This window comes from Aspergillus welwitschiae, assembly GCF_003344945.1.
Source record: "Aspergillus welwitschiae strain CBS 139.54b unplaced genomic scaffold BDQ94scaffold_45, whole genome shotgun sequence".
In the NCBI taxonomy this organism is placed as follows: Eukaryota; Fungi; Ascomycota; class Eurotiomycetes; order Eurotiales; family Aspergillaceae; genus Aspergillus; species Aspergillus welwitschiae.
In genome coordinates, this window is record NW_020798739.1 from 105,897 (window position 1) to 129,395 (window position 23,499).

Sequence of the window (23,499 nt, forward strand, 5' to 3'; positions counted from 1 at the left end):
CTCCTCCCACCAGATCCGGATTCAGATCGTGCGGGCGCTAGACTCAACCTTCTTCATCTGATTGCAAGGCTGACCGCTATTTTTACTTCCTGCGAGGCCCGTATCTGTCTCTGTGGGACCTCATTGTCTGACAAGACATCGCGCGAAGGCTGAACCTCCCGTCAGCTTGCGCCACACTCGGTTTTAGGTGAGCGCCCCACGCAACAGTGCCTCTGATCATTGTTACTCGTTCTTCTGTCCTGCCTCATTGCTTTCTATATGTTCGGTCCCTTCCTGTCTTTTCCTTGGCCGCCCTGGATCCTCCATGCCTCCCCACTCATCACCGGAAGAGAAAGACGACCCCTACTGACATGGCCTCTGTTGACTTAGCTTTCCCACACCTTCGCCAACCCTTTCAGGCTGGCGCGAAACATCCATTATCCATGGCTGCGTTGATGCAATCGAACAACGAACCCGTTACTATCTCAAAACCATTGTCTGGGACATCGAACCCCGTAATATCTGCTCCATCGGAACCCCTCGCTTTCCTAAAACAGTCGAAACCTGATTCAAGCCTGTCCTCTATCGCCAGCGCTGGACTGAACGTCTCGCGCTCCGGAGATTCGCTGCCACCAATGACGACGACCGCGCCGCCGGCCACGGCTGGCCAGACAGACCGCCCGCTGGAGCATGAGAAGGAGTCGGAACAGCACAGCTCACAAGTCGCGAGAGAGGCCCTCGGTGCCAGCGAGAAGCAGACAAATCCCGTGAACGAAGGCATGCAAACTTCTTCAGACCAAATGCAAGTTGATTCACATTCGGGCCCGGGCAATGCGTCTGATACGTTTGGGGCAGCCGATAACAACAACACACTTATCGATGCCTCAACCGTAGCTAGTCCAGGTCCTATCGAGGATTCTGGCTCTGCAGATGGCGATCACCCTCGCCACCGTGATGAAGGAGAAATGCCGCAAGAAACAGGCAACAAAGCCTTCTCGTATCCGATGCCCACGGCCAGTTTTAATGACCCCCGTCGTGGTCTCAGCTTACCTGGCTCTGGTTTTCACAAGGGCCAGCGATCACCGTCGGCCAAAAAGCATCGTTGCCCATACTGTGCCACGGAGTTTACAAGGCATCATAATCTGAAGAGCCATCTGCTTACGCATAGTCAGGAAAAGCCATACGTTTGCCAAACATGTCAATCGCGCTTCCGTCGGTTGCATGATCTAAAGAGACATACAAAGCTTCATACTGGCGAAAGGCCCCATATTTGCCCTAAGTGCGGGCGCAGGTTCGCCCGTGGCGACGCTCTAGCTCGCCACAACAAGGGCCAAGGCGGATGCGCGGGGCGCAGAGCAAGCATGGGAAGCTACGTTCCCGAGGATGAATATGGCGAGGCTCCGGCTCCTGGAGCCGCGGATGATACGATGGATGGACTTGTGTACACAGCTGAGCCAGAGCGCATGGATGAGGAAGAAGAGCGGCGACTCATGCCCAGCATCAAGAAGCATGATATGTCGACGGACTCCATTTCACGTTCGAACACTACGAGCTATCAACCGCGCCAGCCCAGCACATATCCTCCGATCGCTTCAGGCAGACCTTCCCCCGGGGGTCTCTTCCCTCCTCCAAGCCATGGTGGCTCTAGTGCATCAACGTCTCCCGTATCGCAATCCGGAAACATGACATTCCCACCGCCTGGTCAACCGTCAGGTGCATCCGTTTTCCCTACAAATATCACGGGGAGCCCGAAGCCATTATCGCCAAATGCACTGTCATCGCATCAGCTTGGCCATGGCCCGGAGAATAATATCCATCATCGTGCTCATTCGCCTGGTATGGCTCAGTCGTTCCAGCAGCAGACATTCGGCAGGACAGGATCTTCCTCAAGTTCCGTAACGAATCATGCTGCTTCAGGCTTGGGTCTGCCTCCACCGCAACCGGGTGCTCCCCAGCTCCCGCCGCCCCCGGGGATGAACTCGGCTGAATCTCGGTTTAGCCTTCACTCTCAAGGATCAGTGCCACCGGCGCCTTCGACGGCGACCAAACACATGACCCCTCACAATCACACAAATAACCACGGTGGTCCACTACCGTCGAAACCTGGATCGGAAGGGGCCTCGAATAATGGCACCCAGATCACTGGTCCTCATGAGTCCAATCTCATCGAGCAGTTCCGTGAGCGGGAAGACAAGCTGTGGGCTTATGTCCGCTCGGTGCACGAAGAATTAAATGGACTTCGGACGGAAGTTGCCGCTCTAAGGGCCCAACTTGCATCAGCTAACGTCAACGCGCTAGCAATGTCAAGCCAAAGTGCACCTCAGTCTCAACCCGAGACAAACGCTGCTGGTACATCCCAACGGTGAACCAGTTCTACCCTCACGGAGGATCCGTGTCAAGTGCACAAACATCTCCTGTTCCTTTTGTTCATTATTAGATATCACTTCCCCCATCCCTTCTGTGATGGATTTCAATCGCGCTGATGCGAATCACCATAATACCCTTTCTACTGCCAAGTGAATAATTTTCCCACCTGCGACGACTGTCTCAACTTCCATTTCCTTTTTCTTTCCCTTTCCCCGGTTCGGTCCTTCAATCCCATCTCCTGCTTGCGCGTTGCATTATCCCACTTTGACTCTATACATTTATGTTACTGATGATGGGTCTCGGACTCGGCCCGCCCTGTTCCATCTTTCTTATATCGAATCGCACCTTTCGACGTGGAATATCCACGATTGTGTCTTTTTGAGGTCAGAAATTCTTTATTCGTTTGTGGTAACGTTCCGTCCGCCTGCCAGTCTTTGAGTACTGGCAGAACATGGGTGGAGGTTCCCGATTCATAGGGTCATTGGCATATCTTTCTACTTTAGCTGGATGACAGCAACCCTTGTCTTTTTATATCACGTTGTCTTCTTCGGCGTCATCATAACCGCATGCCTTGTATGTATCAGCATCCCATTGCCGTGAAAGAGGAGCCGGGAGTCTGGAGGCCAAAATTTCGAATCATTAGCTCAGGAGATCACTACACGTGAGCGACGGGCTTGATTAATTCAATTGTCTATTCAATAACGGGAAGTAATGGAATTGTAATCTACAATCTCGGACCAGTACCATTTCTAGACCGTGAAACGTGAAATGGTGTGGGAGTGCAACCTATCTGTAGTGCTTCTTGTTCTGCACCATTCTTGTGATCGACCTTGGTGCCCAGTACTCAACCCCCAGACTGTCATGGGTCTTCTTTAAGACCTCCGGCGGGCCGTCCAGGCCAGAAACAAGCCCACGTCGGCGACAACAGCTTTAGGGACTCCGCCCATGGTCCAGCTCCGCTGGATCCACCGAGGAATCGCCCCGCCAGCATCTGAAGTAGTCGCCATGGTCCATTGCAGCCCGCTCTCCGTCGCAACGACCTCTTCCACGCTCGCGTAGGACGCGAAGATCGTATTCCGGGGCACTGCCGCCATGATCTCCTTCCGGACAGCTTCGGGACTCGACTCAACAGCAAGTGGAATCTGGATCGTCACAAACCCTTGTTGCTCCCTGGCTGCTGCTGCTGCTGCTCGGTCCGCCGAAATCACCAAGACAAGGAACGAGCGAGGCGCAATCAGAATTGTGGGGTGGAAGGTATGCGTGATGAGGTTCACTGCATAGATATACGTAGTTAGTATACTAATACTTATACACACACACACATACACACACACACAATTATATAATAAAAGGAAATAAAAGATATTGGTTAAAGACAAACGAGAGGAGGGAGGGGGAAAAAATATAAGCATGCGACGGAGTAGTACTAACCATGAACATCGACCTTCCCCCAGCCACCTTCTACATCGACTTCAGACGGCCACTCCACCAATTTCACCACGGACGTCACACTGGGCGTAAATCCATTTCATTCTCGGAATGGTTTTCTCGTAACCCGGAACGGAATTCTTCCCATGAGGCCGACCCCGTCACTGCTGCATCTTGGTGCGTGCTCTGTCGGCATACCCAGTAGTCTCCTTCTTGATTGTCGTTGCGCGTGTAGAGGTGGATGGCGGCGGTGGATGGCGGCGCGCGGCGGGGTTTGTGGTCGCGGCGAAAGGTGGTGGGGATGGAGGACAGGAGGGTTTGGGATTCGGTGAGGCAGGCGTGGAGGAAGGAGCGGAGTTGGGGATGGGCTGGGGTTGATGAGGAAATGGTGTTTGTTTCGTCGAGGGCGGGATGAGAGGGGAGGATGGAGAAGGGGTGTGGGTTGAGATGGAGGTACATTGTGGGATGGATATACTATGTTGGTGGTGATGAGATTTGAAAAGATGAGGCTTGAAGTTTGATGGCAGTAGTTAATGCTTTGGGTAAAGTGGAAGGAGGTTGTTTGATTAGATGCTTTCTATCGGGTAGAACGTGCTATTAATATTCAGTTCCTCCCTTTCTTCCTCATTGCTTGCTTCCATTTTTCATCTCATTCCTCTTCCCTCAGCTGCAAAATACCAATCCAGCCCGTTGACACTAAGTTCATTAGACTTCATCATGGGGCGTATGATATGTCAGTGGGACTCGACTCACACAATGGCATCAATGTTAATTGAAATAAGAGTAATTACATGTCTGGTTTATAAATATGATGTGCATGCGACGTGTCCTAGCTGGTCGCTTTGACTGGCACGATTGAGGCGCAATATAATGCAGCGTTGAGGCATACAGGAGACTTGCAGCACATCATGACAGGTTCACCAACAAAATCATCAGAGGCCAACGGATTCACCGTGATGAAATTGAATGGCTCGCTCTGTCGAAATCACATCACTTGCTCTTCCCTGCCAGGTTATTATCTGATGGTTCGCATCGACACTACGCATTATATAGTATGAATTGGTCTGGGTATATGCTAGGCTATGTACATGATCTATTTGGTTTATATATTCGTGAGCTCACATGCTCCGGAGAGCAATGTGGAACATTGACAATCATTTGGTCGTGAGAAGCCGACTGATTCGTTCGACTACGGGCCTGTCGGCGTCGCGTCCGTGGCAGACAAACTTTGGCAAGCACGCATCGAAACGCAGCCAAGCTTATATGGCAGCATTCTTCACTTCATGCCTCGGGTCATTTGGTCTAGAACCATCCTTGATCGGACAATCCACTCGATCACAGGCAACGCACCCCGGGACCAACGCTGCCAGTGTCAAAGACTTCGACCAATCCCGCCCCGAGCGCCTCCTCCAGAACCCAGCGAAAGTTCATTCCGAAGAGCTCCTTGTACTTTTTCGTCCGGCCCGGCAAGATGCCGGAAAACTCCCCCCGGGCTCTCTTCGCTACACTGAAGCTCTTTTCACTCTCGACCGCCCCGTCCCAGCGGTCACGCAGGAGGTAAACGGGGACCTCGCTTGAACTAGACTTCTTCAGAAGCGAGAGGAGGTGTGAGCGGCCAGCGCTCAGTAGACGAAGGTAGGGGCCCGTATTGGGAAGCGATAGGAAAAGTGTCGCAGTAGTTGATGATGAACGAGGGTTTGCTCCAACCTCGCTTAGAGGGTAAGCGCCACTTCGGCTTGCTGAGGCTGGACTGGGCGAGGTCGCAGGAAAGACGGGGAGAGAAGCTAAGCTAGACGAGCCTTTCGCTAGGGACGAAGAAGAGACGAGAAATCCAGCCCGGACCAGGGCCATACACTCCGGCGGAGTGAGGGCTGCCCCAGGAATTGCACACGTGTTTCCGATCCGACCAAGCAGCGCGAGGAATTTCTCTGACACGGATCAGTTTGCTGTATGAATGACTGAATGGTAGCGAGATTCTCACCTTTCAGAGGTGCTTCCAAAGCAGGGCTATCTAGTACCAATCCGTCCCATTCCTCGCTCAATACCAAGCAATCGCCCAAGCCAGCGGCATCGTTGCCTCTTCCGGGGACGATCAAGCGGCGGACCCGACCGGCGCGAACGAGCTCCATAATTTCCTTTTCGACCTTGGTGGGTGCTTCCAGCAGCGTATGAACGTGTGCGACGGAGGCAAGGGGAGGCAGGGAGCGACGGAAGTTAAGAACCTCGGCGATGCGCGTGCTATTCATGCCCGCTCGGCGGGGAAGATCGTCAAACATGCTGTTGCGAATGTACTGGAGCGCCTCAACCACATCCGTTACGGAGGCAGTTTCGGAGATGTATCGCGACGGCCCGAGATCTGGAAGGGGGCCCTGCTCGCACTCGTCCTGCTCGCTGGAGATCTTGGAAGTGCCGGATGATGACGGCGCCGAAGGTTTGCGACGGGCATGGGCGGCGAAGGGAGAGGCCCGCGGCCTCGAAATAGCGGGTTTTCGGTTCTTCTTGATACCAGAAACAGGAGCCGAGGTAACGCGCAAGGGCATGGCAGGGTGAGTATACGGCGAAATCAGGAATGAGGGAGTAGGGGAGGAAACAAAGAAGAAGAAGAAGAGGAAGAAAGAGAGAAGCGGAGAATCGATGCGCCGGAAATGGAAGGAAAGGAGTGGCGCCTGAGGCAGCCGTAACTGATCGGCAGAGATAAGGGCACGTGACCGACTAACATGGTTTGGGCCAATGGCGGGACCGAGTGGAGACCCGTGAAGAACATCAGCAGAAAGACTTGTTCAAAGTCCCCAAAGCAGGGGTGAATATTTAGGCAGGAAAAAAAACAGGGAAGTAATGCTGAAGATATCCAAGTACTAGACAAGGGAATCGTCTGATGGAAATGAAGGGAATTACCTAAGAATGGTGTCAACCTGGAACCAGACAAACCCGACAGATTCAAACAAAAAACCCGCTGGTCGCTTTGCTTTTCCTTTCACCAGCACATGACGTAGCCATGAGAACCTGCACTTTTTGTTCTTCCATTCATCTTCTTCCATCTTCTCTCTCTCCCCGTTTTTCTCCCTGTGTTTCCTCCCTGTTCATCCCTTCCTCCTTTTCCCATTGTCCCGTCGCGCTCTCTCTTTGGGCGGTAGGTTAATTGTCAGTCTTCTGTACATCTTTCGTCTCCTACTCCCTCTTCTCTTTCGGTTACTGGGTTTGACTCGTTTCGGGGTCCCAGCTACCCCGCTGTCGCCATGACCATCTACATCGCTTCACTGTAAGTGCCTAGCAATGTACACAACTACTGGTGTTTTCTTCTGACTGTCGCGGGGTTCAGTTTTCTGCCCTACACGGTTAATTTCCATCAGAATGAACCCGAGATTCGTCCGGCGGAGGGGACGAGCCCTCAACCAACCAATCCCGCCGAGAATTCCACCCCTAACCCAAACGCGACTCTGAGCTTGTTCGAGAGGAACAATGGAGCGCCCCAAGTTGGCCTCACACCAGGTGCCACTACTGAGCATGAATGCATTTTCTCCACAGACATTTCTAAGGCGGAACAAGAGCACACCGGGTTTCCTTTCCCCAAGACTGACGGCGAAGTGACTCTGTTGACGGAGAGCGAAGCTCACTCCCCAGCCTGGGGCTCCACCTTAGCCCTGAACCAACCTCGCCCACGAGCAGCATTCCCGGCCTCGCCCTCGATCCTCAAGCATCAAGAAATCGGCCCTTCAGGGACAGAGGCGCCCAAAGAAAAGCCACGATCGGTCCCGAAGACACCAACCTCGCATATCCGGGACAGCTGGGCGGACCACAGTCGCAAAAGCTCATTCTCCTACGCCGACTGGACGATCGAGACGGCCGAGCAGGGCAACGGAGGCTTGCGCAATGCTGTGCGATCGGCCACGGACGCCGGACAGCTGGAAGACAAGGTCTGGGTGGGTACGTTGGGGATGCCCACTGATGCGCTACCGGAGCACACCAAGGAGGCCATCGCCGAAAAGCTCGAAGATGAGTACGGCTCCGTGACCGTTTACGTCAGTGACGGTGACTTTGATGGCCATTACACGCACTTCTGCAAGACTATCCTCTGGCCCGTGTTCCATTACCAGATTCCGGACAACCCCAAGAGCAAGGCTTACGAGGACCACTCCTGGGTCTACTACGTCAAAACGAACCAAGCCTTTGCTGAGCGCATCGCAAAGAACTGGAAGCGTGGTGATTCCATCTGGGTGCAGGATTACCACCTGCTGCTGGTCCCGGCCATGCTGCGGAAACTGCTTCCCGATGCCCAGATTGGCTTTTTCCTCCACATTGCCTTCCCCTCATCGGAGGTGTTCCGGTGCTTGGCGCCTCGCAAGGAGCTTCTCGAGGGAATACTGGGTGCTAACCTGGTCGGGTTTCAGACGGATGAGTATTGTCGACACTTCCTCCAGACGTGCAGCCGCATCCTCTGTGTGGAGGCCACCAATGATGGGCTGCAGCTGGAGGATCGCTTTGTCAACGTTGGCAAATTCTCTATTGGTATTGATCCGACTTCATGGGACCAACGCCGGCGGGCCGCAGACGTGGAACGATGGATCAAGACCATTTCGGAGCGTTACGAGGGGAAGCGACTCATCGTGTCGCGGGACAAGATCGACCAGGTGCGCGGAATCCGACAGAAACTGCTGAGCTACGAACTCTTCCTCAATACAGATCCCGAATGGCGAGACCAGGTGGTGTTGATCCAGGTGGCGACCAGCACCACCGAGCAGCCGGAGCTGGAAGCAACCATTTCCGATATCGCGATGCGGATCAACTCCACTCACTCCACGCTTGCGCATCAGCCATTGGTCTTCTTAAAGCAGGATCTGGCTTTCCCCCAATATCTCGCCTTGATTTCCGTGGCAGACGCTCTAATTATCACCAGCTTACGTGAAGGCATGAACTTGACCAGCCATGAGTTTGTCTACTGCCAGGACGGCAAATGGGGCAACAAAAAGTACGGATCCCTGATCCTGAGCGAGTTCACTGGCAGCGCGTCGGTGTTTGGCGACCATGCCCTTCTGGTCAACCCCTGGGACTACCGTCAATGTGCGGAAGCTATCCATACCGCCTTGTCGAGGGATGAGCAGGAGCGCCAGGAAGTGTGGACGAAGCTACACCAGGCAGTACTGCAGAACTCTACCCACAACTGGGTCAAGTCATTCAGTGAGACGTTGAGCCGGGTCTGGAACGAGCAGTCGTCCCGGGAGATCATGGCCGTGCCCCGGCTTCAGATAAACAAGTTGGAGGAAATGTATCATCGATCGTCGCGCCGGCTGATCATCGTGGACTATGAAGGCACTCTCGCCTCCTGGGGCTCACCAAAGAGTATTATTGTGACGACTCCGCAGCGTGCGATCACAACACTGGCAGAACTAACCGAGGATCCGCGGAACGTGGTGTATGTGATGAGCGCCCGCATGCCTGAGGAGATGGAGCGGCTGTTCCGGCTGGTCACCGGCTTGGGTCTGATTGCCGAAAACGGGTGCTTCGTGCGCGAGCCCAACTCGGAGACCTGGCTGAAGTTGACGGACAAGGTCCAAACGGACGCGTGGAAGGCGGCAGTGTCGCACATCCTGGAATACTACCAGGAACGCGCGGAAGGTAGCTGGGTCGAACAGCGGCACTGCTCGCTCATGTTTCACTACGAGTCGGCGGAGGACCAGGTGGCGGCGTCGCGGCTGGCGTCAGAGTGTGCTGGCCACATCAATGATGCTTGTTTGAGCCAAGGGGTGCATGCGGTTCCCGTGGAGCGTGCGCTGGTGGTGGAACCGGCGGGCATCAACAAGGCATCGGCAGCGGAAGTGGCATGGCGGTCATGTCTCAAGCAGAGCCAACGGGACGAGAGTGTGCCGCGGCCGGAGTTCCTGCTGGCGATTGGAGATGGTCGCGATGATGAATCAGTGTTCCGATGGGCCAACAAGCTCGACAGCGCGCGAGCAGTCAACTACGCCATGACGGTGACGCTCGGATCCCGTAGCACGGAAGCGAAGGCGACTCTGACACAGGGAGTGACCGGTAAGCTGCTCTCAATAAATTCACGATAAGGAGTGAAAGGATGCTAACTGCAGGGTGACGAATAGGAGTCTTATCGTGTCTGGAGAAGCTGGCGGCAACCCGAACTGGGCCGTGAGAAGACAAACGATGCGGAATGAGAATATCTACGAGTACATGACTTGAAGCGAGCGTACATGATGGGCAAAATTAACTCTTCACTTGCGTTGCATGAAACGGGCACATATTTCGGGCATATCAGTACATTTTTATTTGAACATCTTCAACTACAAAAGCAAGAACAAGCAAATAGGCGTGCGGACTGGTTTTCAATGTATCGTTGGGGGTAAACAAGGAATATAGAATGAGAGAGGAAGAGAGAGAGAGGGCAGCTGTGGGAGTTCAAGGGGGTCACATAGACGAGGCCATAATACACGCAAAATCTCCAATCCAGTGATCTACATAGTAACAATTATTAAAAAACTTACTGTGTAAGTTGATTAGGACTGAACCTTGTGACGGGTTAGTAATTCCGATAAGTGGAACATTCAACCGAGGCATTTTCCTCCCTCGGTATCCATTTTGGTTTTAGATAGAACAGATAGAGACAAAACTGATAACTTGCTTTTCTTCTCTCAACTGCTGGTCTCTCCTTTTCTTCCATGGATAGAATATACTGACCAAAGACTTTCTCTATCGTTTCCACTTAAATACACCACACCATCCTCCTTCAAACATCGAGAACTGACCTACTACCTCACTGACCGACAATGTCTCCCCCTCATCCACCACCACCTCCAGCGCACGGCTCGGCCTTCGAGTCCGCCATCAAAGTGACCCCCCTCAGCTCGCACCGCTACTCTGCCCATCTCCGCGACGAATGGTGCATCGGAGCAGGTAGGATACTTATATACCTTTCCCCACTACATATTGCATACTCACTGTTTATTACAGTCCCCCATGGTGGCTACACCACCTCCATCCTCTACCGCCTCGCCCTCGTGCACTTCGCGCACACCCACCCAGCTCTTTACAAGAACAGCCCCGCGACCCCGATCGCCATGCAACTGTCCTTCCTCCGCCGCACAGCGACAGGTCCCGCCGTGCTGAAAGTCCAGGATACGAAGCTGGGACGGCGGACGAGTACGCTGCATGTTATGTTGTTACAGAAGCCGGATAGCGGCAAAAGGAAGCAATCACAGTCGTCTACTACTACTACGACTACCGGCACCGAAGCAGAAGATGAGGACTTGGAAGTCAAAGTAGCAGGATACATTACCGTCAGTCCTGCGGACGCCGAAGAGGGACTGAGTGCTACGACAGGGTGGAAGATCAGCAGTCCTGCGCCGGCGGCCGGGTCAAATGGAGATGGATCGGTGAACTTGGGGGCGTTAGGGAGGACAGGGCGTGATGGGGCGTGGGGGAAGTTCGAACCGGAGCATTCGAAGTTCCGAAAGGCGACGGGGCAGACAGAATTCTATGTACCTGTTGAGCTTAGTGAGAAGGAGAGGAAGGAGAGGAAGATGAATGCGGAGCAATGGGCGAGGTTCCGTCCTGGAGGGGATGTGAATGCCCGGTGGACCAACGAGGCGCTGGTGTATTTGACGGATATGTTTCCTACGGCGTTGGCTGGGTTTGATAATGCGGCGGAGGAGGCGGCGGTGGGGGGTGGGAAGGGGTTGTTTTGGTTTCCCACGGTCACGTTGAATATTGATCTGAAGACGAGGTTGCCGGAGGAAGGGGTGGAGTGGTTGTATAGTCGGGTGTATACGAAGAAGGTGCGGGATGGACGGACGGATTTGGATGTGACGGTTGTGGATGATAAGGGGGACGTGGTGGCGCTGAGTACGCAGGTGGGTTTGGTGTTGAGTGCCAGTCGCAATATCGGGTCTCGTGCGAAGTTGTAGATACCTCTCTTTCTTTGTTTCTTTCTTTCTTTCTTCCTCCCTTTTCTTTCTGTCTCATAATCGTCCTCGACCCTGTTCCTTTTCTCTTCTTGTCTCTTTCTCCGAACGACTGGCTCTATCTACCGGTCGATGCAATATGTACATAGACTATATACACGGGTAATAGAATCTAGATCTATAGAACACACAGAAGAAAAAGAAAAAAAAGGAAATTAGAGCGATGGTCCCGTCTGCATCCAAAACGCCATCGCATCCGTGGTAAGACGCATTGGTTCTCCTTCCGCCTGGGGGGAGGTAACGGCACCTTCTGTATCCTGCGGCTGAAAGGCCTGCGCGCGCACCCAGAACTTGCGACCCACACGAGCGAGGACCTTAGTCCGAACAACTAGATACCCCGGCGCAGCAACCGGACTCTTGTAGCGGATGTCTAGTTGGGCAGTGTAGAGCATTCCGCGCGGCGTAGGCGGGACATGCGGGCCATCCGGTTGCTCATCCTCTACCAGCTTCGGGCCCGTCTCCGGCGCATACAGTGCCACGGCATAGGACATGGCTTCATCCAGGGACGTAGCCAGGACTCCGCCATGAGCAGTGGACGGATGTCCCGAGACACCGGGGGCAGCAATGTCGAGGATGAGGATCAAGTCGGGGTCTTCAATTGGAGTCGGAGAGCCGGTGGGAGCGGGCCAGGTGGGCGGGGAGTTGGGGAGGAGGGAGAGGAGGTGCGGACGTCGACGGAGCGTCAGGACGTGGGGGATGGTGCGGGAGGTGGCTAGGGTGTTTGCGAAGTAGCCATCCTCGCCGGTGGAGGGTTTAGGGATGCGCGAGTATGTGCGGATGGGGAGGTAGTCTGGGTGGTGGAGGAGAGATCGGAGGGATGAGGAGGAGGCGTTGAGGAAAGGGGATAAGGAGGTGGGATCGGGGGTATCGAGGATTGAAGAGGACATATTTACAAAGTCGGTAGTGTGTTGTATGATTGTTGTGAGATTTGGGGATAGGAGGTGGTATGGTTGTGTGAGGTGTCGAATTGAGATGGATGATATGATGTTTCAGAGTAAGTAAGTATGGGGGGTGAGAAGAAGAGAGGGATGATGAGGGGAAGGAAAGCAATAGTCTGGAGGAGATCAGCCGAGGGATAACTCGGTGAAATCACATTTGTTGCAGCAGCTTTTCAATACCGTCAATTTACCCAGTTTGGTATGGGTTCCTGGTAAACAACGTCTGTCTCGGACGGTACTGAACCGGTTACCACTAGGATACCGGAAACACCTTGCCGGATTGGGGCATGACTGTTTTGATATCATGTGCCCAGCCTTGGATCCGGCAAAGCAAAGCGGAGTAAATCCCATTCATGATCGCTCGCTTCTTTTCTATACAGTAACCACTACTCAAGTAACTATCGCTTCTTCTTCATATTTGGCTAAACATATCTCCGTCGCCACGCCCAATTATTTGCTAGTAGTTGTCTGATGATAACTATTAATATCATCCCATCAACCATTCCCCTGACACACCGGACAAAACTGACTAGACTGCTTGCTTCCCTTTTGCCGAACTGACTGGCTGGATAAACATTTGGAAACCACCTGAATCCCGGGCTACGTATGCCATGGACGCCCGTCGCGACTAACGCTCGACTAGTTTTTAGGCTCCAGTTCTGCAGCCAGTCATCTGCTGCGCCGGTCACTTTAGCTCACGGCGCTACCGGGGATGAATCGATAACAAAGAGGAGAAATCAGTCCTGCGAGGGCCCAAGAGGGACTCACTCACACCGAATATCCCGGATCAACCAGCCGCCAGCATTCTCTCATGCCATTCCAGAGGGAGAAAAAAGAGGGGAAAAAAACTGAAAAAAGTTGAACACAAGAAAAAAAAAATATGGAGAATTGTTGCACATTCCAGGCAGCGACAAATCGGTAGAAAATTCTTCAATTCTCCAGTTTTTTTCCCTTTTCCTTCTCTTTCCTACTGGTGTCTGTTGTCTCTATGGTGAGTAGTATGTCTTGGAGAGGAGTTTGTCTCTCTTGCAGGCGGACCAATCGAAACCAGACAGGACATCTGCAAGTCTGCGACCTTCTCCTCGAGGGTTAATTAGCATCCCTCGCGTAGGGCAACAAACAAATCGCCGGCCAAATCATGAGTCCGTCGCTGCACCAAAACAAGGAACGGGAAATTGGAGCCAGAAATGAGGGGGAAAGTCAGAGAAACAGACAGAGATAATTATCGACTCTTTTTGCTTTCGAATTGAAACACACGACGTATGGATGTTATTAGCCTTGAGTATTATTATAGTATTGTTACTTATTATTATCTTATGATTTTGATGATGATCAGGACTCCTGCATCTTCACTCTTTCTGCAGACCTGGTCAGTAAGTACTTAATCCAGCTAGCAGTATCTATCTAGTTTCTTTAGTTATACTACTTGCTAGTTTAAACGCACCCAATCGCTCTCCTCCACTGGTTCATTCACGCTCCGGAAGAAAGAATCTTCTGCTCAAAGAGAATAAAATAAAATAAAATAAATAAACAGCCGGAATTCCTGTCTTGTTTTTGCTGCCCCTTCCCGTTTTGTCCTCTTATCGCCGGCTTTCTTCCTTCTTCCCTCCGTCGCTTCCTCTTCCTCTTCCTCTTCTCCTTCGCTTCTCTTTTCCTCTTCATTCTTCTGCTACTTCTTCTTTCTTCTTTCTCCTCCTCGCCTCCCTTCCTCCCTTCTCCTCTTCCATTCCATTCATCCATTGATCGTCTGCCTCTTCTATCTCATTGCCAGACTATCCAATCCCAGATTACATCTCATACCTCACCCAACAATCTATCTTACTTCCTGCATTTTCAGCTCAGCTCTACTAGCAGTAGCTCTTTCGCCATGCTTCCTCTCGTCTTGATGTCTCTGGCTGTCGCGGCCACCGCGTCCAGCAACTACACTCTTCCCAGTGACTTCAACATCACCGCCATCAGCTTGTCGGAGAGAAGTAAGGCCCTTCCAGTGGATGGATGGTCTTGACTCAGTTACTGACTACTGCCCCTCAGACTCCTGGTGTACTGCTGAGCGCAACTCTTGCCCTGAAATCTGCGGTGGTGTTGCTACTAGCAACTCGTGTGATCCGGTGGGTAGCACCAACACTCTCGGCGCTTCTGTACCCTTGCACCCGCTAACCAGTTTGGCAGAGCACCCTGGACTTCTCTTGCGTCTGCTCCAACGGCTCCACTGCCGACGTCGCAGAGTACACTCAGACAATTCCCTTCTTTGTCTGCGAGGCCACCTACGCTCAGTGCATTCAGGACTCGCCCAGTCTCGATGAGCAGGAACAGTGCCAGGAGACGCGCGAGAAGGACTGTGGCACTTTGAATGCGTCGGCCTCAAGCACTACCTCTTCGACCACCACCACGGCCGCCTCTCTGACCACGTCCACCAGCTCGTCCAGCAGCACCGGTTCTGGCAGCAGTGGATCGTCCGCTTCTAGCACCAGCAGCAGCAGCTCGTCTTCGACCACTGCCAACGCAGCGGTGCGTCTGGCCCAGGAGCATGCCACGGGTCTGTTGGCGACCGTGCTGTTTGTGGGTCTGCGCCTGGTTCTGTAAGTGATCAGTATTGGGTGAGAAAAAAAAGAAGAAGAGATGGGAGTGCTGTTATTGCTGGGTGTAATAATCACGTTGGGGTCGCAATTGGCTGTGTTGTAATGAGAGGAAGGAAGCTGTTGTAATGATGGGGCGGGGGAAAGAAGGAGGTTTCCAGTTGCAGTTGCATGTTCTACGACTTGATGGTTCTTTTTATTTTATTCTCGTACGATTCCCCCAAGCGCGCCTGGGAGTTATTCTTGTAATAATTGCAGATTGAGTACTGAGTTGATTAGTATGAATTGATATCAGAAAAGAAAAAACGGAGTGATTGTTTGTCAAGATATCTGGAGTAAAATGCGAAGAGTAATAAGCAGGTAGTAAGTAAATGTCGAGACGATCTCCCGATGCAGCGGCGCCAAGAGTTTTTCCCACACTGAATTTTCTCCACCGCCCAAATCCCTTCCACAGAGTCAGTCTCGCAACACCAAGTCGACTCGATCAATCTCCAAAGCCTCTTCTCGCTTCTTTCTCCTCTTTCCCTTCCCTCTTCCTTTGATTTCTTTCCCTCCTTTTTCCCTCCCCCCCCGCCTCCATCCTTTCTCACTACCCCATCCCATCATGCCCGCCCCCTCCACCACCCTCCTCATCGAGGGTTCTTTCACCGAGCTCGCCGACGAGTTCGCCCAGTACATCGACGCCCTGCGCAAGTCCGAGGCCTCCAACAGCCTTCAGTCCGAGATTTCCCCGCTTCTGCAGCCCCTTCGTGAGCAGGAACAGTCCGATGCAGAGCCCGACCGCAAGCAGCGCGATGAGGTCCTCAAGAAGCTGGTCTCCGCGGCCGTTGTCCTGAACGGCGCCCCCGAGAAGGGTACGTATTATCGATAGACACCCCCTCCATACCACGAGACGTTGATCCTACAGAGACTGACGTACGGACGAATGAATTATACAGAGATCATCTCCGCCTACAACCTTCTCGTCCACCTTGTCCACCAGGCCTCCGACCCGGATATGTTCCTGTCGCGCATCTGCACCTACCTCGCCAAACCCATCTCCTCCTCCCCTCAGTTCGGCCCCTCCTTGGCCATCTCCATCCTGTCCACCATCTTCAACACGCTTGCTCCCTCCGACTCCAGCCGCTACCACGTTCTCCTGGCTACCGTCGCCGTCATCCGCCAGTCCAGCTCGTCCATTGCCTTTGACGCCCTGAAGTCCCAGCTGGCCACCCAGCTGCCCGGCTGGCTCGCCGCCTGGGAGCTGGACGCCGACGAGGCCCAGCGCCTGCACCTCGCCATTGCCGATGCCGCCCAGGCGTCCGGTGACCCCGAGTTGGCTCAAACCCACGTCGTCCAGGCCCTGCAGACCATCCCTGCCGCCAATGCCAGCGCCCCCGAGGCCCGCGATCTGGCCGTCCGCGCCCTGACCTCCGCTCTCACCCACCCGGCTGTCTTCGACTTCACCCCGCTGACTGCCTCCGACGCCGTCCAGGCCCTCCGGTCCAGCGACAGCACCCTCTTTGAGCTGCTCGAGATCTTCACCGCCGATACCCTCGACGCCTACGAGGCCTTTGTCTCCGCTACCCCTCTGGCCAGCATCTCCGGCGGCGTGCTGGCTGAGGCCGGCGAGGCCCTGCAGAACAAGATGCGCCTGCTCACTCTGGCCTCCCTGGCCGCTTCTACCCCATCCCGCTCCCTTCCCTACGCCACCATTGCCACGGCCCTCCGCGTGGAGCCCACCGACGTCGAGAAGTGGGTTATTGACACCATCCGCGCCGGCCTCGTCGAGGGTAAGCTGTCGCAGCTGCGCTCCGAGTTCCTGGTCCACCGGGCCACCTACCGTGTCTTTGGTGAGAAGCAGTGGGCCGAGGTGCAGGGTCGCCTGATGGTCTGGCGCCGCAGCCTGGAGAACGTGCTGGGTGTTGTTCGCAGCGAGCGGGAGCGCTTTGTTCGCGAGGGGCTGCAGGCGGCCCAGGCTGCCGAGGAGGCTGCCCAGGGCAAGGGTAACGACAAGAAGGGTGGTGACCGTCGCCGTCACAATAACAACAACCAGAACCAGAACCAGCAGCAGCAGCAGCAACAGCAGCAGCAAGCACCTTCGGCGCCCGCCGCTGCCCCGGAGGCTGTTGCCGTGGAGTAAAGGACTGATTACTGTTCGGTTGAATGATTGATTGATACACAGAGAAGCATACACATTGGGATGAATGAATAAAAAAGTTATCTGTGTGTTGTTGTGAGTTGTGGGCTTGGAAGGTGTTCTTTCTATGTTAATGTTCTGCTGTGTCTACATTTTTTATCCCCCTTTCCCTTTATTTCCATCTCATGGGTTCCAATTTCCTTTTCCTTTTTCTTTTATTTATCATGGTAGCTATTGGATTCTAGACAGGTTTATATCCACATTTCATCATGAGAAGGTGGGGGGAAAAACCTGACTGACAATGATACGAGTTATGCCGAGTGTGTAACTGAGTTTTTTATGTATATGCATCAAGTACTACACTATACATAGACCATTGGGGATACTGCAGCGAGGGTTGTTTACTCATATGATATGAGCATATACGCCACTAGTATCACGATGTAAATGTATTCATCAATATGGCTCTCACGTATCTACCATCTATCCATCTATGTACCACCCAACAAACACATGATATAATATTTTCAAAACCAGAACCAACCTTACAAAGGATTAATGCCCTTACTCTTGAATCCCTCGCGAATGCGCTCATACACCTCTTCAACCGATCCCGTCGCCGTCACCGAAACAACCTTATTCTGCTCCTCAAATGCCTTGACAACAGGCATACTAGTCTCCACAAACGTACGGAACCTCTTCCGGATACTCTCAGCATTATCATCATCTCTACCGGACGTCTCGCCCCGCTTCAACAACCGTGTCTCCATTACCTCCTCGGGACAATCCAAGAACAGCGTCATCTCCGACGGGCACACAGTATCCTCGAAGAACACGGCCTGGTCGAGTTTGCGCGGGAACCCATCAATGAGGAAGCGGGGCTTGGGGCCACCCTCTTGCTGTTTCTTGCCGGAGGCCAAGGCGTCCGCCATGGCGTTGGACAGCAACGCGACGGTGATTTCCATGGGCACGATCTTGCCTTCGCGGATGTAGGTCTTGATGAGGTCGCCGTATTGGCTGCCTTCGCGGACTTGTTCGGCGCGCAGGAGGTCGCCGGCGCTCAGGTGGGTGAAGCCGTAGTCGCGGACAAGGTTGCTGGATTGTGTGCCTTTGCCGCTGCCGGGGCCGCCGAGGATGAAGACGACGGTGATGTCGGTGGGGGAGAAGCGGGGTTGAGTGGTCATTTTGGTGGTGGTGGTGGTTGTGGTAGTGGTTGGTTGGTTGGTTTGTTTTGTGGGATCAGATTCTGGAGAGGGAGGGAGGTGAGGTGATTAGTTTCTTTGTAAGATTGTTTATTTGTTTGTTGGTGGTGGGAATGAGGTTGTTATTGTTTGGAGGGGAGAAGAGGGGTGGGTTGGTGTGGATTAAGAGAGGAAGAGGGACATACAGTTGGAACCGGGCTTGGGTTTGTGCACGCCGGTGCGGGATTTCACAAGTAAGACGTAGGAACCGGTGCCCAGGGCGAAGAGGGCAACAAAAGGGAGGACTTTGAAGTTGGAGCGGCTGTATTGGGTGGGGTTGTTGGAGGATTGAGAGGAAGAGGAAGAGGAGGAGGAAGAGGAGGAGGGAGAGAAGAGAGAAGAGGAGGACGAATAGGGGCGATGGAGAGACAGTCGGAGATGTCGGTGGGGGGCCACCACGGGCGGCAGTGTAGCTCCTCGCAGTAACTTGATAGACATTGGAGGGTTGGGGAGGAGGTCTGGGGGTGAGGATAAAGTATCAAGGAGAATTGAAGGGGAATTGAGAACAGTCCCAGATTGAGCTACAAAGCTGCAGACTTACAAGGATGCAATGCAGAAGAGAACCACCAGATGAAAGAAGAGGAAAGAAAAGCAGGAAAAGAAGTTGAGGTTCATCTCGCACTCGCTGCTTTGGGACTAGCGCGGATGGCCTGATCTATACAATCTTGAGTGTTACTGTGTATAGCTTCGTCTTCTCCTCTCTCTCTCTCTCTCTCTCCTTTTTACTCTATGTGCAGTTCCTTTGATGCTATTAGTCGCTGTATTGTGACAGTTCATCAAGGCTGTGGGATGATAGGATTCTATACGTTCACCTCTTGACAACTCTTGCCAATATTCATCACCTTAATATACACATCTACAGCATCTCATCAAGTGAACAATCTCTAGCTGCCACACTCTCTCAAGTGAACAGTGACTCGCTGGCACTACATATTTTACATTATTCTTGCATTTCTAACAATCATATCCCTTTGTCTTCTGGCTACCCCATTCATCCTAATATCCTCGGCATCTCATAGCTTCTTCCCTGCTCCGTGCAGTCTCCCCCAATAAGATGTTTCATCCTCACCCCCATGCTCCAAGAAACAATCGTGCGCATGCAAGAGCACCCAGAGCGCCCAGAGGTCACTTCCAAGCAGCTATGCATACACAGCCTCTTGTACATCCTCAGCCTTCGTCCCGAGGCCAACAGCACCATCCTTCGAATGTGGGTGATCTCTCCCAACGTACAATGCACATGCTAACACACCTAGTCCCGTGGGAGACAATCGCATGCCTACCGAGGACAGAGAGGTCATCCTAGAGGACAAGTACAGACAGCCAACTTTCAGCCATCACAAGGAACATCAACTAGTAACGGAGCTCCCGGCCGTAGTCGTTCCAACTACCGAGGAAGCAGATCTAGGAAGAATTTCCCTACCGATTCTAGATATCCAGTCACTAAACAGCATGCAATAATGTCCACAGCTCCATGTTTCATTCTCCCGCGTCAATCCCCCGGTTCGGCTGAAGAGAAGGCAGCAGCACAGATACCCTCAACGTTCCAGCGACTCCCACTCGAGATTCGAAGCCAAATTTATGGCTACATATTTGAACCTCGCCGTGTTGAGCTCATACGAAGACGCGAGAAAGACCCTGCGAAGCACCCAAAAAGAGTGTACTACCGCCTGTATCACAATCAGCTTCGATCGCGCCATCCCGTCACGCAGCAAATCCAGGACCCTTATTTGAAATGCCAACACCCTGTGCCTATTGGGCTGGTTTTTACATGCCGCAGTATTTACTGCGAAACCCTTTGGTGGCTGTACTCAACTACCCAATTTGTCTTCACCTCGACGAAGACTATGAACCGCTTCTTTAACATCATCCCCTCTGAAGTACAGCCTGACATACGGCACGTAGAGATTAACCAGGAAATGCATAGTGAACCCAGCCTGACTGAGCACCGTATTCACAAGGTTCGAAGTGACTGGGCTTTCACAATGGCATGCGAGAACTTGGTCAAGTGCTGTTCAGGACTGCGAGTCCTGTACATCTACTTCCGCATCCGTGATTGGCCCATGAACCTCGAGATCGGCGAGACATGGTCATTGCCAATGATGGCCTTTGCGGAGTACAAAGGTGGCTTGGACGTCGTGAACATCAACCTCGACATGCCGAGGTTTGGGCCACAGAAGTTGAAAAACATGGCCAAAACCCTCGAAAAGAGGTTCATGAAACCTAGGGCGTTCCAGGTCAGGGAAGATGAGCAAATGGCCAGGGAATTAAGCTGCTCTTTCATGGAATTGCAGGTATATGGAACTAACTGATATCCCTTTTTCATTCATGTTCCTGGTCCCTTTGATGGAGAAGATAAATATCATTCTCATATGTTCCGGGGGCGGGGAAAGGATTGATCGTTGATATCTATTTCTTTTCTCATCTTTGCTTTCTTTGTGTCATTCCGCTTAAGTGTTTTAAGAGATGACTCCGATTTATTTCTATGATACGTCACATTTCTCAATACTATAGCAGAGACAAATTAGAGATACCACTTTGTTGGGTCAAATCAAAGATACTGGCTGTCTATTTATGCAAGTCCAATTATATGTAGTCAATATGTACGTCAGTCATCAAGGGGGGGAATATACGGTACAAAAGTGGTGGGTGTCTAGACATGCATGAACGCCCGCGATATGCAAAAAGAAAATGACCCCTCTTCCTTCGATTCTTTTTCCTTCAATGCCCTTGGTTTCTTCGCATGCAACCCAGCGAGCAACCCCCCAAGTCTTGCTCGCACTCATATCGTCTTCTATTCACGACGTGCTTCTCTCCTCGCTCTCTCTCTCTTTTACTCCCTGGACCGATCAACTTCGGTCAAGGACTGGCCCTCCTCAGACGGAACTTCGTGGTATGCCTGCATACGACGACGACGGAGGAACCAATAACCGCCCGCTAGGACCCCGCCCACGGAGCAGATGACCAGAACAGAAATCAACAAGCCACCGACTCCGTGAATGACCTCGTACGCCTTCTCTACGGCCATGGCTGCTTGCTTAGCCTCGGCATTGGGGTCCTCCTCTTCCACATCTTCCTCCACCTCGGCCTTCTTGGGGCCGTACAGAATTGTCGGGTCATCGGAGGTAGGCTTCGTGTCGCCCTGGAAGCCGGCCAGGCGCCAGTTCTGTGGGGTCTCGGTGCGGTGGATGGGAGAGGTGCCGAGGACGTTGCCGTCTTTGTCAACGGCCTCGACAGAGATCCAGTCGAGGTAGCCGTCTGCGATGTACATGGTCTCGAAGTCGAACTTGGTCGTGTTGCCGATCAAGACGGGGATGCCGTGGCGGTCGGCTCGTGCGTAGAAGTTCCAGGTGGCGATGTCGGTGGCACCGTTCCAGCTGACGTGAAAGATCGTCGCCAGGTCGGTTTCGTCGGTACCGTAGACGGAGGCAACCACATCTGGAGGAGTGCTGGGGCGGCCGACGAAGGGAAACTTGTACGAGCGGTAGGTCGAGAAACGGGTGGATGCGAAGCGGCCTTGCATGAGGACCTTGCCGTCGGGCGAGTGCTCGCTCTGCATGCCCTGTTCACTCCAACCCACGAAGACGTTTCCGTTCGGGAGAGTCTGGACGCTACCGCGGAGCCGGGTCAGGCCGTTGTCTGGGCGTTTGTAGTGCTTGAGCAGGCGCGCGGTCATGGGGGTCGTCGTGGTGTCGACCTGCACGAACATCGCTGCGGATGTCTCTTCCTCGTTTTCGGCCTCATCAGAGGCATTGTTCAAGAAGGAGACAATAGCGTGGGTGGCGTTGGACTCGACGAAACGTGCATGGTGTTGCTTGGAGAAGGTGAAGTCCTGAACGAAGTCGGAGTACTTCCCACCAAGGCGCCATTTGATCTGGCCATCCTCGCCGGAGATCAGGTAGAGGGTGCTCGTGAATCGCGCAGACAAGAGGTAGTCTCCTGTCGAGCTCTTGTCAATGGAGTTCACGTGGACATAATCCCAGCCGGGTTGGGAAGCGGGCGGCGAGCGAGAATCGACTTTCACGGACTCGTGGATGGGGATGTAGCCGAGAGAAGACCATTCGTAGAGGACATCGCCGGTAGCCGTGTCCAGCTCGACGAAGCCACCAGCAACAATCCAGCCGTACTCGTTGGGACGACCGAGGTCTCCCAGGTCGACGTACTCGTTGCGGTATGCGCAGGCCAAAGCAGTCTTTCCACCAGGAAGGACGTTGAACTCATGCATGTTAAATGCTGAGAGATCGTTGGTCACCGGCACAACACTCTCGACCTCATAGTTCTGGTCGAGAATGTATCCGTATCCTTTGTCCCTCCCGCCGTCCTGGTAGCCATGCTGGAGGATGAAGGACAGATGAGATTTGTCGTCGATATTGTTGATGGCTTTGAAATCGAAAATGTTGCGGTTGTCGAACATGCAAGATCCGGCCCAAACAAGAGTCTACGTATGGCCGGTTAGTAAGCTACTTACTCCTTTCAGGGATCTCACTCATTATTGAGGGACATCCCTTTCCTCACGAAAGGGGTAAATGAATTTCTGGGATAAGGAATGAGAAAACGTACGCCATCTGCATCATAGATGTAGGGTCCAACTTGGCAAGGCTTCCATTGCTTCGTGGGAGCTTCTGGGTCAATCACGCCATATGGCGCAACGAACCAGTAGCCTGGGCTAACCGATTCGCGATCGTAATATGCAACATTAAACTTCAACGCTCTCACTTCCGGTAGCTGGCTTCTCGTCAGCAAGATCATTTATATACGCTGGAAATTCTCCTACCGTCACAAAGGACATCAAATCATCGTCCGCCTCCGCCTCCGCGACAATCCCGCGAAAAGAAAGAAACAACAGAACCCAGAAGAACAGCATTTTTTGAAGGAGTGGCTAGGAGA

At 53.1% G+C, this 23,499-nt stretch overlaps 12 protein-coding genes across 12 annotated transcripts; 6 read left to right on the forward strand and 6 right to left on the reverse strand.

Annotated features, from left to right (window-relative positions):
• The first annotated feature begins 260 nt into the window (after positions 1 to 260).
• Positions 261 to 3,052, forward strand: BDQ94DRAFT_151985 (C2H2 zinc finger protein). The gene has a single exon (XM_026767855.1). The coding sequence runs from the start codon at positions 351 to 353 to the stop codon at positions 2,343 to 2,345; it is 1,995 nt and encodes a 664-aa protein (XP_026621457.1). The 5' UTR covers positions 261 to 350; the 3' UTR covers positions 2,346 to 3,052.
• Positions 3,053 to 3,218: 166 nt separating this feature from the next.
• Positions 3,219 to 4,233, reverse strand: BDQ94DRAFT_174722 (uncharacterized protein; the record flags this gene model as incomplete). Its single annotated transcript, XM_026772397.1, has 3 exons — positions 3,219 to 3,619; positions 3,778 to 3,857; positions 3,932 to 4,233. 3 exons carry the CDS (start codon positions 4,231 to 4,233, stop codon positions 3,219 to 3,221), a joined length of 783 nt encoding a protein of 260 aa, XP_026621458.1.
• Positions 4,234 to 4,821: 588 nt separating this feature from the next.
• BDQ94DRAFT_151987 (Stk19 family serine/threonine-protein kinase) lies at positions 4,822 to 6,358 on the reverse strand. The gene is made up of 2 exons (XM_026767856.1): positions 5,756 to 6,358; positions 4,822 to 5,702 (listed from the first exon to the last, which is right to left on the reverse strand). Exons 1-2 carry the CDS (start codon positions 6,312 to 6,314, stop codon positions 5,110 to 5,112), a joined length of 1,152 nt encoding a protein of 383 aa, XP_026621459.1. The 5' UTR covers positions 6,315 to 6,358; the 3' UTR covers positions 4,822 to 5,109.
• A 477-nt stretch (positions 6,359 to 6,835) lies between these two features.
• Positions 6,836 to 10,231, forward strand: BDQ94DRAFT_151989 (putative alpha,alpha-trehalose phosphate synthase subunit TPS3). Its single transcript, XM_026767857.1, has 3 exons — positions 6,836 to 7,033; positions 7,094 to 9,801; positions 9,867 to 10,231. Exons 1-3 carry the CDS (start codon positions 7,011 to 7,013, stop codon positions 9,914 to 9,916), a joined length of 2,781 nt encoding a protein of 926 aa, XP_026621460.1. The 5' UTR covers positions 6,836 to 7,010; the 3' UTR covers positions 9,917 to 10,231.
• Positions 10,232 to 10,383: 152 nt separating this feature from the next.
• BDQ94DRAFT_97525 (thioesterase family protein) lies at positions 10,384 to 11,790 on the forward strand. The gene is made up of 2 exons (XM_026776957.1): positions 10,384 to 10,674; positions 10,732 to 11,790. The coding sequence occupies exons 1-2, from the start codon at positions 10,548 to 10,550 to the stop codon at positions 11,682 to 11,684; spliced, it is 1,080 nt and encodes a 359-aa protein (XP_026621461.1). The 5' UTR covers positions 10,384 to 10,547; the 3' UTR covers positions 11,685 to 11,790.
• BDQ94DRAFT_151992 (PaaI family thioesterase) lies at positions 11,647 to 12,760 on the reverse strand. The gene has a single exon (XM_026767858.1). The coding sequence runs from the start codon at positions 12,626 to 12,628 to the stop codon at positions 11,897 to 11,899; it is 732 nt and encodes a 243-aa protein (XP_026621462.1). The 5' UTR covers positions 12,629 to 12,760; the 3' UTR covers positions 11,647 to 11,896.
• A 1,241-nt stretch (positions 12,761 to 14,001) lies between these two features.
• Positions 14,002 to 15,584, forward strand: BDQ94DRAFT_151995 (uncharacterized protein). Its single transcript, XM_026767859.1, has 3 exons — positions 14,002 to 14,652; positions 14,711 to 14,787; positions 14,849 to 15,584. The coding sequence occupies exons 1-3, from the start codon at positions 14,547 to 14,549 to the stop codon at positions 15,260 to 15,262; spliced, it is 597 nt and encodes a 198-aa protein (XP_026621463.1). The 5' UTR covers positions 14,002 to 14,546; the 3' UTR covers positions 15,263 to 15,584.
• BDQ94DRAFT_97535 (uncharacterized protein) lies at positions 14,119 to 14,545 on the reverse strand. The gene has a single exon (XM_026776958.1). It carries the CDS (start codon positions 14,417 to 14,419, stop codon positions 14,150 to 14,152), a length of 270 nt encoding a protein of 89 aa, XP_026621464.1. The 5' UTR covers positions 14,420 to 14,545; the 3' UTR covers positions 14,119 to 14,149.
• A 275-nt stretch (positions 15,585 to 15,859) lies between the features above and the next one.
• BDQ94DRAFT_174728 (PCI domain protein) lies at positions 15,860 to 17,377 on the forward strand (the record flags this gene model as incomplete). The annotated part of the gene is made up of 2 exons (XM_026772398.1): positions 15,860 to 16,109; positions 16,194 to 17,377. The coding sequence occupies 2 exons, from the start codon at positions 15,860 to 15,862 to the stop codon at positions 17,375 to 17,377; spliced, it is 1,434 nt and encodes a 477-aa protein (XP_026621465.1).
• A 229-nt stretch (positions 17,378 to 17,606) lies between these two features.
• ura6 (uridylate kinase ura6) lies at positions 17,607 to 18,953 on the reverse strand. Its single transcript, XM_026776959.1, has 2 exons — positions 18,762 to 18,953; positions 17,607 to 18,620 (listed from the first exon to the last, which is right to left on the reverse strand). The coding sequence occupies exon 2, from the start codon at positions 18,556 to 18,558 to the stop codon at positions 17,920 to 17,922; it is 639 nt and encodes a 212-aa protein (XP_026621466.1). The 5' UTR covers positions 18,559 to 18,620; positions 18,762 to 18,953; the 3' UTR covers positions 17,607 to 17,919.
• A 759-nt stretch (positions 18,954 to 19,712) lies between these two features.
• BDQ94DRAFT_183497 (uncharacterized protein) lies at positions 19,713 to 20,924 on the forward strand (the record flags this gene model as incomplete). The annotated part of the gene is made up of 3 exons (XM_026774434.1): positions 19,713 to 19,822; positions 19,869 to 19,968; positions 20,064 to 20,924. 3 exons carry the CDS (start codon positions 19,713 to 19,715, stop codon positions 20,922 to 20,924), a joined length of 1,071 nt encoding a protein of 356 aa, XP_026621467.1.
• Positions 20,925 to 21,174: 250 nt separating this feature from the next.
• Positions 21,175 to 23,168, reverse strand: BDQ94DRAFT_151998 (uncharacterized protein). The gene has a single exon (XM_026767860.1). It carries the CDS (start codon positions 23,024 to 23,026, stop codon positions 21,446 to 21,448), a length of 1,581 nt encoding a protein of 526 aa, XP_026621468.1. The 5' UTR covers positions 23,027 to 23,168; the 3' UTR covers positions 21,175 to 21,445.
• Between the last annotated feature and the right edge of the window lie 331 nt (positions 23,169 to 23,499).

What these genes read in the sequence shown, in the direction of transcription:
- BDQ94DRAFT_151985 (XM_026767855.1), top strand. Translation starts at nt 351, where the DNA reads ATGGCCTCTGTTGACTTAGCTTTCCCACACCTTCGCCAACCCTTTCAG.
- BDQ94DRAFT_151987 (XM_026767856.1), bottom strand. Translation starts at nt 6,314, where the DNA reads ATGCCCTTGCGCGTTACCTCGGCTCCTGTTTCTGGTATCAAGAAGAAC. An exon ending in TTTGGAAGCACCTCTGAAAG is followed by an intron (nt 5,703 to 5,755) that starts GTGAGAATCTCG and finishes GATCCGTGTCAG; the next exon opens with AGAAATTCCTCGCGCTGCTT.
- BDQ94DRAFT_151989 (XM_026767857.1), top strand. Translation starts at nt 7,011, where the DNA reads ATGACCATCTACATCGCTTCACT. An exon ending in ACCATCTACATCGCTTCACT is followed by an intron (nt 7,034 to 7,093) that starts GTAAGTGCCTAG and finishes CGCGGGGTTCAG; the next exon opens with TTTTCTGCCCTACACGGTTA. An exon ending in TCTGACACAGGGAGTGACCG is followed by an intron (nt 9,802 to 9,866) that starts GTAAGCTGCTCT and finishes GGTGACGAATAG; the next exon opens with GAGTCTTATCGTGTCTGGAG.
- BDQ94DRAFT_97525 (XM_026776957.1), top strand. Translation starts at nt 10,548, where the DNA reads ATGTCTCCCCCTCATCCACCACCACCTCCAGCGCACGGCTCGGCCTTC. An exon ending in CGAATGGTGCATCGGAGCAG is followed by an intron (nt 10,675 to 10,731) that starts GTAGGATACTTA and finishes TGTTTATTACAG; the next exon opens with TCCCCCATGGTGGCTACACC.
- BDQ94DRAFT_151992 (XM_026767858.1), bottom strand. Translation starts at nt 12,628, where the DNA reads ATGTCCTCTTCAATCCTCGATACCCCCGATCCCACCTCCTTATCCCCT.
- BDQ94DRAFT_97535 (XM_026776958.1), bottom strand. Translation starts at nt 14,419, where the DNA reads ATGGATGAATGGAATGGAAGAGGAGAAGGGAGGAAGGGAGGCGAGGAG.
- BDQ94DRAFT_151995 (XM_026767859.1), top strand. Translation starts at nt 14,547, where the DNA reads ATGCTTCCTCTCGTCTTGATGTCTCTGGCTGTCGCGGCCACCGCGTCC. An exon ending in CATCAGCTTGTCGGAGAGAA is followed by an intron (nt 14,653 to 14,710) that starts GTAAGGCCCTTC and finishes ACTGCCCCTCAG; the next exon opens with ACTCCTGGTGTACTGCTGAG. An exon ending in CTAGCAACTCGTGTGATCCG is followed by an intron (nt 14,788 to 14,848) that starts GTGGGTAGCACC and finishes CCAGTTTGGCAG; the next exon opens with AGCACCCTGGACTTCTCTTG.
- ura6 (XM_026776959.1), bottom strand. Translation starts at nt 18,558, where the DNA reads ATGACCACTCAACCCCGCTTCTCCCCCACCGACATCACCGTCGTCTTC.
- BDQ94DRAFT_151998 (XM_026767860.1), bottom strand. Translation starts at nt 23,026, where the DNA reads ATGTTCGACAACCGCAACATTTTCGATTTCAAAGCCATCAACAATATC.